Below are 16,043 nucleotides of genomic sequence, written 5' to 3'. Positions count from 1 at the left end.
CAACAGAATAATATAAGGTGAAAAAGCTTTCTGCTATTAATCTATTATTTTATTTATTTATGCAGTCATTCCACATTTATTGAGTAATCTTTATGCTAAGAAATAGCAGTAGAATGGTCAACAAAGCAGAAATGATTCTTACCATCAAGAAATTTACAACCTACTGGGTAAATACATTTAATCAAATAACCATGCACATAATTATATCACTATGATCAACAATAAAATGGAAAAAGTAAAGTATTTTTGGAGCATATATAGCTAATGAACCAATAGAAATCTTAGTGACATTGAAATAAATAGGTTTTTGAACTATGAGTTTCAAATTCAAAAGAGATATTTGGACTGGAAATATATACATAAATTTGAAAGCCATTAGCATATGCTTTCAGAATTCATTAGTATGTACAATATAAGAATAGTGAAGACTCAGTTGTATTCTCATGAAAAGACCATCAAGACATCATTATTAATAATAGCAATAAAGCTAGGTAGAAAATAATATAATTATGTTCCCTCTTACATAGGAAAGAAAAACAAAATATATGTATATTTCAAAAAAAACTTTGGAAGAAAGCACAAGAAGTTAATAAAAGAGGCTGCACAAGTGGAGGGATGGAGGAAGAGGAAGCCTTTAAGTGGGTAAACATTTTCACATTGTTTTGGTTTTTAGACGTCCGTGTTTTGAAAAGCCAGGTTGAGGGGGTTGAACTATGAAAAGAGACTTCCCTGGTGGTCTAGTGATTCAGACTCCTCAGTTTCACTGCAGGAGGCACAGGTTCAATCCCTGGTCAAGGAAGTTCCTCATCGTGAAAGGAGCAGCCGAAAAGGAAAAAAAAAAAACAAGAGGTGGGGGTGGAGGGGTTGGGGGGAGAATGGAGGAACATCTAGAGAAGTGGAGAGTGTGTTGTCAGTGAAGCCAAAGGGAAAGTAGTTAACATAGTCAAGTGCAACTGAGAGGTTTAGTGAAATCTACAGTTCGGAAAAAGTATTCACTGTAGGAAAGGAATCATAAAATCTGCAAACTAATGACCAGCCACCCAATAAAAATTAATGAGGGACATGAATACAGTTCACAGCAAAAGAAAAACGAACAGCTTAAAACAAGAAAAAAAGTTCAACTCTCAATGGAAAACATGCAATTAAAGTTAAAGAATTCTGTTTTCACTTATAGTGGCAAAAATGAGGAAAACACTCATCTACTCTTGGGGGAAATTAGTATTACGTGTTTAAGAGACATTTGACAATGTCTACTAAAATAGTATACAGCTTATGATTAAGTAGTTCTAGTTTCAAATATAGAAAATTCATATCTCCTTATCAATACAGATACATTATACACACATTTACATGTGATATAAATTACACATACTTGTGATTTATACATATTTGTAAACACACATATACATTGATGTGTGAAAACATATATGTGCAAATATCCTCAGTGTATCAGTGTTTTACCAGCAAAAGACTAAGAACAATCTAAATATCCATCAATATGACTGTCTTCAAAATTATGATACATTTAGAGAAAGCATATTTGTGCAGATATGGAAAGATATTTAAGATACATTAGGTGAAAGATATTTAAGATATATTAGGTGTATATCGCAACTGTGTAACAGTATATATAGCATATTTCCATTTGCACAAAACAAATTAATGCATATGTGTTTAACTCTGCTGCTGCTGCTGCTGCTGCTAAGTCACTTCAGTCGTGTCCGACTATGTGCGACCCCAGAGACAGCAGCCCACCAGGCTCCCCCGTCCCTGGGATTCTCCAGGCAAAAATGCTGGAGTGGGTTGCCATTTCCTTCTCCAATGCTTGAAAGTGAAAAGTGAAAGTAAAGTTGCTCAGTCGTGTCCGACTCTTCACGACCCATGGACTACAGCCTACCAGGCTCCTCCATCCATGGGATTTTCCAGGCAAGAGTACTAGAGTGAGTTGCCATTGCCTTCTCCCTTAACTGTGCTAAAAGTATGTAAAGCATCTGGCCCCAGTGAATGCCTCTTAAAAGGAGACCCAAACACTGAAAGAAGGAGGAGTATTTACTCCTCATTTACAGTTTTGTCCTGTGTGAATTTTTTTTATTATATCCATATGTTATTCTTTCTATTAAGAAACACCACCACCACCTAATTTAAAGAAAAGTATTGTCCTTTAATTTTAAAGTTGTTTTAGGATTACAGTGATGACCTTAAGAATAGTTGTTTGAATGGAATCACAAGAGAGGAAGCCAGCTCAGTATGGGTGAGACATGAGAGGGAGATGAGTAAATGAAGAAAGAAGCAAAATGAGCTCAATAAGTTTTGCTTCAAAGGGAGAAAAGAGGCAGAGTCGTAGCTGAAGTTTAAGGCGCGGTAAAAATAAAAGGGGGGGGGCGGATTTTTTTCATTTGTTTCTTTTTCTATTTTTAAGTTGGGAAATACTTGAACATGTTTAAATGCTGATGGAGAAACATGAGCTTGTTTAAATGCTGATGTGAAAGCTCTTAAGGAGGGGGAATCAGAAGGAGTCGTTCACTGACCACATTTGCAGGCTGAGAAGGTAGGACAGAATGCTATAAAGCATGGGCAGAGGACCTCCCTGGTGGTTCAGTGGCCAAGACTCTGAGCTCCCAATATAAGGGGCCTGGGCTCAATCCTTGCTTGGGAAACTAGATCCCACATGCAGCAACTAAGAGTTCCCAAGACCTGGTGCAATCAAATACATAAAAATAAATACAAAAAACAAAATTAGAAGAAGAAGGCAGGCAAATGGCATTTCCTCACATGTAAGAGAGATCAAGGCAGGAGGAAGGTGGAGACAAAAATCATCTGGTTGTTGGAGAACGGGGAACGGAGCAAATTCCTGTCTTATGGTTTCCATCTTTGTGAAAAAAGCAAGGAAACAGACTATTAGCTGAGTTAGAGGAAAGGTAGAATGTGAATAGTTAGGCATCTTAGAAACTCGAATAAAGGTTTGGTCTGAAACTTTAATTTCAGAGAATTGGAGAGCATATTGGCTAGAGATATATAGAAAGCTTGCATCAGATTTATAACACAATCAACCAACCTATACTGTATAATGCTTTTTCTCAACAGCACCTGGATCCCCTGGTATAGGTATAAGGAAAACCAAGAGTTGGATTGGGGTGTTGACAAGTGAGTGCCAACTCAATGTAAAGAGTAAAGATACTAAACATTCCCTGGTGGCGACGGTTTAGTCACTAAGTCATGTCCATCTCTTTGAGACCCCATGGACTGTAGCCCACCAGGCTGCTCTGCCCATGGGATTTCCCAGGCAAGAGTACTGGAGCTGGTTGCCATTTCCTTCTCAGGGGATCTTCCTGACCCAGCCCAGTGTCCTGCACTCCAGGCACTCTTTACTGACTAAGCCACAGAAGTCCCTATTAAACATTAAAGACTCCTCTACCTCCACCACCTTTAAGATCCATCAGTATTCTTCACATATTTTTCACTTATTTGTATATACATATTTTAGTAAAAATAAACTAAACAGAGGGAAAAATAACTTGAAAGGTTAGGGATTGAGATGTGAAGGAATAGAAAGAACTAGTACTTGTTGAGTATCAGCAATTGTGCTAGATATTTACAAATGTGGTCTCATTTGTTATGGGGTGAGCAGTGACTTCTTCCAGGTGGCTCAGCAGTTAGGTATCTGCCTGCAGGGCAGGACACCTGGGTTTGATCCCTGGGTTGGGAATATTCCCTGCAGAAAGGAATGGCAACCTACTCCAGTATTCTTGCCTGGAAAATCCCATGGATCAGAAACCTGGTGGGCTACAGTCCATGGGGTCACAAAACAGTCAGACACGACTGAGCACACGAATGGTGGGCAATGACTATTTCCCCATTGTACTCTTTTCTAACAAAATTTCAACAAAGTCAGAATTCTTCCCTTTTGAGACTTAGTGGTTAAACTCACCTCTCTGAGATCATATACAGTCAAAGCGATGGAAATGATGGACATGATTATGATGGCAAAAGCATACTCCTTATAGTCTTCACTAAACCACAGACAGACACTGAAGAGTTGAAATACATAAAATGGATTTAAAACCTATTGGCAGACATAAAAACAGGAAGACAAAGGAGATATTTAGGCTTTACACTTGGCTATTCATTGGCTTTTTTGTTATCATAATCATCTCCATGACACAAATCATCCTATAAAATATTCTTATTTTATTTATGCAGCAATTACCATGTGCTAGATACTACACTAAGCAACTTGACCTGAATTTACTCATTTAATTCCCATAATTATCTCATTAAAACAGAAGTCATTACTTATCTCCATGGTAAAGATGAAGAAACTGACCTTAGATATTGAGAAATTGCCCAAAGTCACAGAGCAGCAAGTATCATAGACCAGGACCTGAACCCAGACAATCTGGCCCCAGAACAACTTACTTTTAATCACCACCGCTGCTGCTGCTGCTGCTGCTGCTAAGTCACTTCAGTCGTGTCCAACTCTGTGCGACCCCATAGACAGCAGCCCACCAGGCTCTGCCATCCCTGGGATTCTCCAGGAAAGAACACTGGAGTGGGTTGCCCTTTCCTTCTCCAATGCATGAAAGTGAAAAGTGAAAGTGAAGTGGCTCAGTCGTGTCCGACCCTCAGCGACCCCATGGACTGCAGCCCACCAGGCTCCTCCATCCATGGGAATTTCCAGGCAAGAGTACTCAAGGGGGGTGCCGCTGCCTTCTCCGTTAATCACCACTGGACCTTATTAACTTACAAAGGATCATCGCATGTTTCCTCATGTTGACCATGACAACTGTCCTTTGAGGAGTACATAATATCATGGCTTCCCAGGTGGCTCAGTGGTAAAGAATCTGCCTGCAATGCAGGAGACCCAGGTTCGATCCCTGGGTCAGGAGGATCCCCTGGAGAAGGAAATGGCAACCCACTCTAGTGTTTTTGCCTGGAGAATTCCATGGACAGAAGAGCCTTGAGGGCTACAGTTCATAGGGGTCGCACAGAGTTGGACACGACTGAGTAACTAACACACTGTATGTCTATCACATGTATGTAGTAGTAGAATCATGTCCAGTTTACATTTACTGGCCTTCAGAAGACTGAAGTAGTAGGTCAGGTTTACAAAGTTTAAATTCTTTCTAGTTTACTGTCCTTCTCTATGACAAACATTGTCATATCTAAAGCCTTTCAAGTACTTTACTGTATGAGTTGAAGACTAAACTTTCTCATAAATAGAGAGCCAAGCTGAAGGGATAATCTGTAGCTGAGCGTCTAGAACACTATGGGAGAAAGTAGAGATTTAACTCCAACCCTGCTCGGGTTAAAAACATTTTGTGCCTTTACTCAAATTCCTCCTAGTTGATTTTCATCTTTCTAAAACAGAAATCGTAATCTTTGCCTCTGGCGAGGGAATAAGCACAGAGAAACTTTTCTTATCGTTTTTTTCTGCTCTCATTCATGCCTTAAAGCTTGCTAAAAATTATTGAGAAAGAAGCTGGGGTTTAGTAAGCCTGTTTTAAGGCAACAAGGAGCAGAGACCATGTGCAGGAGAGGATCCAGAGTATAGCTGTATAGTTACAGTGTCAATAATCACTGTAAAATGAAGAAGAAGCCCAGGGATAGAGTCAAAGAGAAAAAATTCAAGGAAGTAAACGAGGGTCAAATCTTTCTTTCCCTCCCCGCCACACACTGAGATCAATAGAATTAATAAGGCTGAACAAACGCTTTTCCCTTACAATTTTAGGTGCTGAGGTAATTGTGTATGTTGTCCATAAGAAAGGGATTGAGTTGGTTAAGTTTTAATTATTATTACAGTGTCACAAAGATGAGACAGAAGATAAAAGCATAGGATTCAAAAGGAAACATAGAACGAAAATCCTATGTTCACTGAGTCATTAAAGGGTAAGTAGACACATGACCATCCTATCTTATGCTGTAACAGGCAATGTGTATGTAAAAATGGACCCCAAGAAAGCGCAGGGATGTGAATATGCTTACCATTCTTTTAAGATAGTCCAAATTATGGTTACCATTGACAAATAGCATTCTTGATCATTTGACTAGAACCAAACTTTTCTAGCCAGCACCAAGAGAAAATAACGATACCTCCTTGATGAGCAGCTTCCAAATGGGTGTGATTTCAACATCAATAGTATTTGGCCCACATATTAACCTCCTGTGGGGAGAGATCACAGATCACTCAGTCACTACTAAATAAAAATAAACGATTTCTCATCCATTCATGAAAAGGTCTGGTCCATGTTCACTTTCTCACTTGTCAGATCGATATAAGCCTCTCTTGTAACATAATACCTTCATCTTTCTCAGGATAACTGGAGAAAGGGAGGGTTTCCAGGTGCAAAACCAATAAACATGATCCTATTACATTTACTGAACTAGACTCTTCATGAAGTTAAAATTTTTTCCTGATGGTAATTTGGATATTTAGTTTTAGTCATTGTTCTGTTCAGTTTCATGATTGGCACCCTCTCAACTCTGTCTCTCCCCAACTCTGGCTCCATGGATGTGAGACGGGGCTTCATTACAAGAGAACAGTTTTACTGATAAGAAATACCATGCCTGCTTTCCTCCTCCTATTCAGTTCTGGGAAGCTGCAGAATTTATTTTAGTGTGAGTGAAAAGATGTTGAGTTCTCAAAAATAGTTGCACAGATACACAGCCCTTTAATTGAAAACTCAGAGATGTGTTTCCTTGATTCTACAGACCAATGACTCTCTAAGTATTTTGCTGTTAAGAACACTAAAACACTTTATCTGTGGCTTCTATGTAAATGCTCAGATCAAAGAACTTAACAGAATGCATTACAGCTGTGCTTCCCAAATGTGATGTTCACATAGATAACCTTGTGGTCTTGTTAATGGCAAGATTCTGATTCAGTAAGGGTGAGATTTGGTCTGAGATTCTGCATTTCTAACAAGCATCCAACTGAGGGTGATACTGTATGTAGACTGTGGGTCTATGCAAAGTGCCACCAAGGCTCCACTCTAAAATGGTCAGGAGGGGAATGCACGGATCATAGAAACTTAGGACTAGCAAGGTGTGTTTAGAGTTCGTCCTCCCCTCTTTTAACAATTAGGAAACTGAAACCCAGAAAGGAGAAGCCATGTGCTTAAAGCACACAGGAAATTAGTAACAGGCTCTTGACATTCAACACAATGCCCTTCCCAAACATCACTTCTATGCCCAGTAACTGATTTGGAATTGTAGAAGAGCTACAAGTCTTGAGTGATATTCTTCTACTACTCTACGATCACTATTTTGCTACATTATATAATACATATTTCCTGGTTAGTCAAAACTGGTTCAACCTTATTATAGTAACATTGAGAAGCATCGTGCAGAATAGAAAGATAACAAAACCTATAGTCAAAGATGTAATTCTTCCTCTGTCACTTCCATCTGTGTGACCTTGTCTAGGCCGTTAACCTTTCTGAGCCTCAGATTTTTCATCTGTTTTATTGAGATGATAAGGGTGTCTGTTCTAACTCCCCCACAAAGTTGCTCTGATGAAGTAAGATAATGGATATAAAAGCATTTGTTTTAATAATATTAAATAGAGCACTACAACATATTCTGATATTATTAATAACCAGTTAAGACAGCTATTTCCTGGGCCCTCTTTTAGACTACCTGGTGACAGTTGTTTCCAGCTGTCGATATAGATTGATAACAATATAGATAACAGTATAGGCATCTATGCATCTATAGGTACGTAGATAGATAACAAGAAACTTGGTACCTAATCTCTTGTTCTTCAGTTGTCAGACCAGATCCAAACTTTAGGTGTATCTTGGCAGAACTTAGGCAGTCTTCCAAACAGCTAAAATAATAATAATATTGAGAAAGATGTATTAGTAAAATATATCTGAGATAGTATTTTTCTTTTTGGATATAATTGTTCAAACAACTTACCCAATTTTCTGGAAATGTCCTTCCAAGTTGTCCCAAACATATCTTATTTTCTGCACTTTTATGCATCTCACCTGCAAAAGAAAAGTGCTAAGAAATCTCCAGTTTGAGGATCAATGGATACACACAACCCAGAGACTAAAGAAGCATTTGTGAAAGAAGCGAAGTATGTTAGCAAATCTAACATACATGAGATTTTATCCTTTCCTAGCATATCTTATCCTTGGCTATGACAGAAATGGCATTCTTTATTTGAAGTCTTCATTCAATCAATGCGTACCATGGGCTTACTATATAAGTAAAACTCAGCCTCTGCATTCCACTGCTTGATAACCTAACAAGGGAAGGAAATATATTATAAAAAGGGAAAACTGTATCATATAATCAAATTATATAAATGTCAAAGAAATGAATGCATAATAAAGCAAAAATTATAGGATTGAAATACTGTAGAAATATAGAGGGTGGATGACAGAAGGTGTCATGGAGAAGAATCAGAGCTGCATTCTTAAAGGATTGGAAGAATTTTGTTCAGACGAGAAGATGACATTTCAAAGAGGTTTTGTACAATTTAGTTGTGGGGGAAGGCAAGTGAGGGGACCTATTTGACAGCAGAATGGAGAAAGAGGCTGGAAGGATGAATAAAGATCAGAGTATGAATTCTCAAATGCTTGGGTAAATATTTAGAACTTAATTTTGTAAGCAACAGATTTGCAGAATAACCTATGGAAGAGACACTAAAAAAAAAAAAGATTAGACTGACAGGTTCTAGAAGTCTTTGAGGACATTATTGCAAGAAAAAGAACTCTAGGAAATGAGCATCTGAGGGTACTAGCAATGGGAAGGAGAAGAAAGGTTAATGCTTATGACATTATGACTTTCTATTTCTAATTTTTAAAGCAATTTTACCTATGAATCTGAACTTCCCTTAACTGGTGGTCTAATTAAGCACAAAGAGAAATGTAAGACTGTCATGTTGTCATGCAGCAATAGTTGGAGTCAACTAAGGCACTTTTAAAAACACTGATAAGTGCAGATATTGAGCCTAGGTCCCAGAACTTTCCTGTTTAAGACTTCTGCCCCTTCCTCACATTTTGTTGAACATGTGTCTTCATTTGTCAGTCCACTTATTTGTTTGATGGAATTAAAGATGGTGGAGAGACTTCCCTGGTGGTCCAGCAGCTAAGACTCTGAGATCCCAATGCAGGGAGCCCAGGTTTGATCCCTGGTCAAGGAATTAGATCCCACGTGCCATAACTAAAGACACCAACAAAGACTAAAGATCCCATGTGCTGTAACTAAGACCTGGTGCAGCAAAACAAATAAATTATGCTGTTGTTGTTGTGGTCAAGCTCAACTTTTGTGATCCCACAATCTGGAACCCACCAGGCTCTCTGTCCATGGGATTTCCCAGGCAAGAATACTGGAGTAGGTTGCCATTTCCTTCTCCAAGGGATCTTCCCAACACAGGGATTGAACCCACATCTCCTGCATTGGCGGGTGAATTATTTACCCCTGAGCCACTAGGGAAGTCCAGATAAATAAATAAATATTTTTTTAAAATTTAAAGATCATAGAGGCCAATAATATTCTGAGGTTGTATCCATGGGATGATTTGGGATGCCTACTTCTCCAGGTTCATGGCCGGCTAACAGGTTAAGCAATCTTTCAGCTGGGTGCTTGACCTTTTTTGCTTTTGTTTATTTTGGCAATTATGACAACTGAGTGGTAACAATTGACAGTAGAGAAACTGCTCAGCAATTGATTTTATTATTTCCAAAAACTGATCTTGAGCTCATAACCAATTTAAACAGTTGCCTGCACCTATATAAATTTAAGAGAAAGAAGTCTGTTATAAATGTGTTTTAAATATGAATGTTAACTAGTCATAATTTAAGTAATACTAATTTAATATGATGGGAAAAGAGTAACCCAAATACATTTGAATGACAGAATTCAAAATAAGATGACCTTATAGACATAAACTTCCTAGGATATTCTTTGGGGATTAACCTTTCCTGTAAGACAAATCCTGTTGCATAGGTTATAATACAGGGCATGATACTCCTAAGAGTTAATATGCATTGAACAAAAAAAAAAAAAAAAAGAACAACAACAAAACAAAACAAAAAAAGAACAAAAAAAAATATGCATTGAACATCTACTACATACCTGCAACCATATTGATCTTTGCATTTCTTAATTAACTGAATTTCATCAATTAATATTAGCAGTAGGCATTATCAGAGTTTAGTAATTGACTCAAGATTGCAGTTTTGAAGGATGAAGATGAGATTTGAACTGAGCTCTGGCTCCAAAATCCATATTCTTTATAATGTTCTATACTGTGAATTGAAGATTGGCCCAGTGGAGGATCTGTATTTAACCACTTTTATTGAAATATAGCAGCTGTACAATATTCTGTAAGTTACATGTGTACAATATAGTGACTCACAATTTTTAAAGGTTATATCCCATTTTTAGTTACTTTAAAGTATTGTCTATATATGAATTTAATCTTGTATTTGGAAGGAAAAAGATTCAACTTCTCTGGCATGTGCAGAAGCCATAATCGCACTTACCTTTAGGTCTGGCTTTCTTACGGCTCTATTTATGATACTCTCCTCGTCCGTGATGAAAGGATTGTCAGGACTGAGCCGAAACGCGCTGTTCAAGGCTGACAGGCAGATCCACATTACCTTTTTCCGAGAGTAAGTCTGGAATTCATCCTGAGGAAATAAATACCAAAACTCCCATGAAGTTAAGGAAGTCATCAGGCTAAAATTCAACCTGAAAAGCATTGTTTTAATATAATTGTGTAAGTTTGCAGAGTTAATAAACCCTCTTGATGGGACTATATGCCTTTGAAAGCTGGTAGATTTAGAGCTTTAAGGGGCAAAGTCTCGTCATGACTTACTGAGGAATCAGAAGGTGAATATGATGCCGTGGCATATGACAGCACTCAAGAGTCCTGAGGCAGATGTTCAGGTAAGAACCAGTTTTCCCTATTACCCTCCAACCAAGGGGCTACGGCCACATACAAATTTCACAGGGAAAAGAAAATCTCAAACAAGCAAGCATTCCCAAAGTGTTTCTAAAGGGCTAAGAGACCAGGTGAACTGAACCATCCTCTTATTTTGAGGCTTAACTTCAATTCCACGGCTTCCAGAACAACCCCTTTAACACTTCTTGTGGGGGTGGGGTGGGGAGGACCGCCACTATACCAGCTCCAGAAGACTGCCACTGTCCCTCTCTCGTGCTCCCAATTCCCTTCTGCCTTACATCCCCTTAGTTCTTCCAGACTATCTTGAAGGTAGGTGCCATATTTTACTGTCGCTTACACCCCATCCACGTGGGGAATTTTGATTCACTCAATGAGAGTCTGATGAATGGATGAGAAAAGTATGGAAAGTGTGAGCGGAACATGCCCAGGGGTAATTGTCAAGATGTTGGCAGAGGCAGCACTGAGGAAGGTATATTTGTGCATGACCCTAACTGAAGCTGCTTCCCTTTCAGTTCACTGATGACTCCATCACAGCATAGAACTACAGGCAGCAGCTCCGGACTGAGTAACCATGAAGGTCCCTTAGAGGCTGATTGATAATAACCGTGGTTATTATCTGAATGGGCAGATGGCACACATAAATTCCACTTGGATGTCTGGTAAACCTCAGGAGCTGGGAAGAATGGCCAGGAAAAGTGAAGCCTAGGAAGCAATTTGAGGCCTAGGAATGTAGGGCAGAACCAGAGATTGTCTCCATCACAACCACTTTTGCCATGAAGAGTGAGCTGACTGCAAAAGGCAGTGAGAAGCGTTAGTAATTATTGTAGCTAAGTCTCTTACTATGATTCTCCTCAGGCAAAGCCCACCTCCATGCCTTTGTTCCTGCTGTTTCCTCAGCCTGGAGTATCTTTAAGTCTCCCTGGGGCCCGATCCTAACCATCCTTCTGACTCAGAGTTCACGTATGGGAACATTCCTAATTTCTCTGATCTTTCCTCTAAATCATCAGGGTGCTTGAGTTTCTTACCACATACTACCTCACTGCATCATCCTTTGTCCCCTCACCTTATCACTTCTCCAAGACTGTAGAGATCATGTCTGATGGATGTCTGTGCTCCAGCCTGGCTGAGCACAGATTCTGAGAGAGACAACTGGAGAGAGAGAGAAGAGGGAGATGATCAGGGAAGGCAAAACAAAGGGAGTAGGGAGAACAGAAGAAGGGAAAGGAAGAGAAGAAAGGAGAAGAAAGAAGAGGAAAGGAGAGGAAATTTTAAAGAGAGAGGAGGGGAGGAAGGAAAAACCTTAGTAGAAATTTGAAAGTTAATGAGTTAATATTAAAAACCAGTAAAGTTGGCTATACTTCATTTTTTAATTACTAAATCAAATCACATCTGCATGGAGTTACCTTCACAGCCTAAGAATGACTGAAGGTGGCTGCATTTCCAGTACTAAGCCACTGAACTAGGGCATGTTCCAGGTACTGTGGAATACACCACCAGTTCCCTAGAACACAACTCGACACAGCTCAGCATCATCCAGCTTTGCCTTTGATCACATGAAAGAGTCAAGGGCTCTGTTACGAGAAAAACTTTGTGTTTCCAATAACAGTAATACAACAGTTAATATTTATTGAGCACTTATTATGTTTTAGGCACATATAACACGTATGCTTTCATTTAAAGCTCGAAAACCCTAGGAGGTAGTTACTGTTTATCACCATCCCCATTCTAAAGGGAGGAAACTAAGTCACAGTTGGTAACCATTAGAGCAAAGATTTGACACCCTCATCCCCCAGACCTTCTAGAACCTGTCTTACCCTCTGCTCTAGTCTATATTTTGTTTAAAAATACAGTTTGATTGAATTGGCATTTTATACCCAGCCTGAGCTAAGATTGCCAAAGGACAAAGTATCAAATGAAGTATCAGTGAAAACCTTGGTAAGAAAGTATATAATTTTTAGATAAATAGGAATACAAATTACAAAAATGGCCTCAGGATCAGAGACCTCAGACCACCAAGTGAGGACAATTAGGAAGATAAGTTCCTCTGCTGCTGCTGCTGCTGCTAAGTCCCGTCAGTTGTGTCTGACTCTGTGCGACCCCATAGATGGCAGCCCACCAGGCTCCCCCGTCCCTGGGATTCTCCAGGCAAGAACGCTGGAGTGGGTTGCCATTTCCTTCTCCAATGCATGAAAGTGAAAAGTGAAAGTGAAGTTGTTCAGTAGTGTCCGACCCTCAGAGACCCCATGGACTGCAGCCTACCAGGCTCCTCCATCCATGGGATTTTCTAGGTAAGAGTACTGGAGTAGGTTGCCATTGCCTTCTCCAAAGGTCCTCTTGGTCCTCTTAAATGAAGCAAAATAATATTAACTACTAATTTTCAAATGATCACTTGATAGTTTATAAGCAATTGCTGTGCCAGTTGTCATATTTTAGGTTCACAAATCTCCAAAGTCGATATTAAAATCTCCATTTTGCACATGAGAAAATTCTCCATCAATAAGGCTAAAAATTGTCCAAGCCAATCTGGTATGGGGAGCAAGAGGGAACAAAGACCTGAGACCAGGTCTTCTCATGCTAAATCTTGTCTCCTTCCTCTTTGTTTCAACAAGTCATCCAACAGTGTTTGTGGTTCATGTACAGAAATCACCTTGATTTCTAGACTGTGTATCAAATAGCATCAGTTGCTCAGAATCTCTGATCTCCTAGCAACAGAGAATCTGACTCCCAAAATCAAGCTGTCACCCTCTGGTTCAGTGTGACAGCAAACAGACCTCTAGACCTTTATCCCTAAACGGGAAAAGGCAAACTGGAACACTGGAACTCCCAAGCTCTCACGGGCCAGTATTAATCCAATGTACTGACTGCATATCTTAGTCTAGGCAAGTATTAAAGGCTGAAATCCTTCTTATTACAGTCTAAAGTATCACTAAACTGAAGGTGCTTGGATATAGTTGTCTCTAAGCTCATCCCCTTCCTGTCATCCCCTTTACCCCCAGGGCCATTTAATTCAAATTCTCTATAATGCCAAGTAGAACTCTATATGCTAAATAAAGATGCCACCGTGACTTTTCCTTTGTTTACTGCTCTGTTAAAAACTGTAAAATCCTGCATATTTTTAATAACTATAAATGAAAAGTAACCTTCGAATATTGTATACTTTTTAAAAATGATAATTAAAAAAAAAGAAATACACCCAACTTTTTAAGGAGAATATAAGACAAAGAAAGGGAAGGAAAGTGTGTCACTGTGGAGTGGTCACCCTGGGTGAGCTCATAACTTCTCTCCATTTTCAACTTGGTGTTGTCCAGTATGGAAAAGGCATGGGCTCCTTCATGAGATCAAATCTCAGCTCCAAACCCAATTGAAAAATCATCGCCACTCTCTGAACTTAATTTTCAATATCCAGGAAGTAGGGGTCATAATACACACTTCATGGATGTTTTCAGGACTAAAGGCATAATGTATGTGACCCAGGCTGAATCCGGCCTATAGCTGCTGTGACAAATGTTGGTTGGGTGCAGTGCTAGGCAAGTACCTCATTTCCCTAGTATGTTGTTCCTGAGATTTGCTATAACTAGGAAGTTATTTTCCCTTTAAAAAAATTTAGAATCTCTAAGAGCCTGTTTCTCCTTCTGGAAAAGAAGTACGCTGCTGCTGCTAAGTCGCTTCAGTTGTGTCTGACTCTGCGACCCCATAGACGGTAGCCCACCAGAGAATCCCCCTGGGATTCTCCAGGCAAGAACACTGGAGTGGGTTGCCATTTCCTTCTCCAATGCATGAAAGAGAAAAGTGAAAGTGAAGTTGCTCAGTCGAGTCCGACTCTGTGGAACCCCTGAACTGCAGCCCACCAGGCTCCTCCATCCATGGGATTTTCCAGGCAAGAGTACTGGAGCGGGGTGCCATTGCCTTCTCCCAGAAAAGAAGTATATTTACCTAGAAATGGCTATTTCCTCTTCAGTCTGTTTCCTAGCTCTCTCAAGCACTTACTGAGCTACAAAATACTTGAATACACTGAAGACCTACCACTTTAAATAATTGCTTTGTAATGCATGGGCTGGAAGAAGCACAAGCTGGAATCAAGACTGCCAGGAGAAATATCAATAACCTCAGATATGCAGATGACACCACCCTTATGGCAGAAAGTGAAGAGGAGCTAAAAAGCCTCTTGACGAAAGTCAAAGAGGAGAGTGAAAAAGTTGGCTTAAAGCTCAACATTCAGACAACGAAGATCATGGCATCTGGTCCCATCACATCACGGGAAATAGATGGCGAAACAGTGGAAACAGTGTCAGACTTTATTTTGGGGAGCTCCAAAATCACTGCAGATAGTGACTGCAGCCATGAAATTAAAAGATGGTTACTCCTTGGAAGAAAAGTTATGACCAACCTAGACAGCATATTCAAAAGCAGAGACATTACTTTGCCAACAAAGGTCCATCTAGGCAAGGCTGTGGTTTTTCCAGTGGTCATGTATGGATGTGAGAGTTGGACTGTGAAGAAGGCTGAGCACCGAAGAATTGATGCTTTTGAACTGTGGTGTTGGAGAAGACTCTTGAGAGTCCCTTGGACTGCAAGGAGATCCAACCAGTCCATTCTGAAGGAGATCTGCCCTGGGATTCCTTTGGAAGGAATGATGCTAAAGCTGAAACTCCAGTACTTTGGCCACTTCATGCGAAGAGTTGTCTCATTGGAAAAGACTCTGATGCTGGGAGGGATTGGGGGCAGGAGGAGAAGGGGACGACAGAGGATGAGATGGCTGGATGGTATCACTGACGCAATGGACGTGAGTCTGAGTGAACTCTGGGAGTTGGTGATGGGCAGGGAGGCCTGGCATGCTGTGATTCTGGGGTTGCAAAGAGTCAGACACGACTGAGCAACTGAACTGAACTGAACTGAATGCATATAATCCAAACTGTTTGCCTGACAAATCTAGATGTTTTAACACTCAAGTGTCATCTTTACCTCCTCTTCACCAAGGGAATGAATCAGACCCGTCCAGTCCTTGAACTCCAAAAGAATAAGATTTAAAATAACTTGAGTGGATTTCAAAGAAGGAATGTACACAGAAGACTTAGGTTTGACCTGGACAGAAAGATAGAGAAGCAAACCTGGACAATTTTTATCT

The 16,043-nt window shown here is 39.8% G+C and overlaps 1 protein-coding gene across 1 annotated transcript in view; it reads right to left on the bottom strand.

Moving 5' to 3' along the window:
* Positions 1 to 16,043, bottom strand: part of ATP13A4 (ATPase 13A4) — a 118,586-nt gene that overhangs the window by 60,989 nt on the left and 41,554 nt on the right. Inside the window, exons 4-8 of the mRNA XM_069593303.1 lie at positions 10,497 to 10,643; positions 7,918 to 7,988; positions 7,745 to 7,825; positions 6,091 to 6,160; positions 3,929 to 4,063 (exon numbers count right to left, since the gene is read on the bottom strand). Coding sequence (XP_069449404.1) covers positions 3,929 to 4,063; positions 6,091 to 6,160; positions 7,745 to 7,825; positions 7,918 to 7,988; positions 10,497 to 10,643 — 504 coding nt within the window. The remainder of the gene's footprint in view (positions 1 to 3,928; positions 4,064 to 6,090; positions 6,161 to 7,744; positions 7,826 to 7,917; positions 7,989 to 10,496; positions 10,644 to 16,043) is intronic.

This window comes from Ovis canadensis, chromosome 1 (genome assembly GCF_042477335.2).
Source record: "Ovis canadensis isolate MfBH-ARS-UI-01 breed Bighorn chromosome 1, ARS-UI_OviCan_v2, whole genome shotgun sequence".
Classification (NCBI taxonomy): Eukaryota; Metazoa; Chordata; class Mammalia; order Artiodactyla; family Bovidae; genus Ovis; species Ovis canadensis.
The sequence above is the reverse complement of the archived record's forward strand: the minus strand, read 5'-3'. Positions and strand labels throughout refer to the sequence as shown.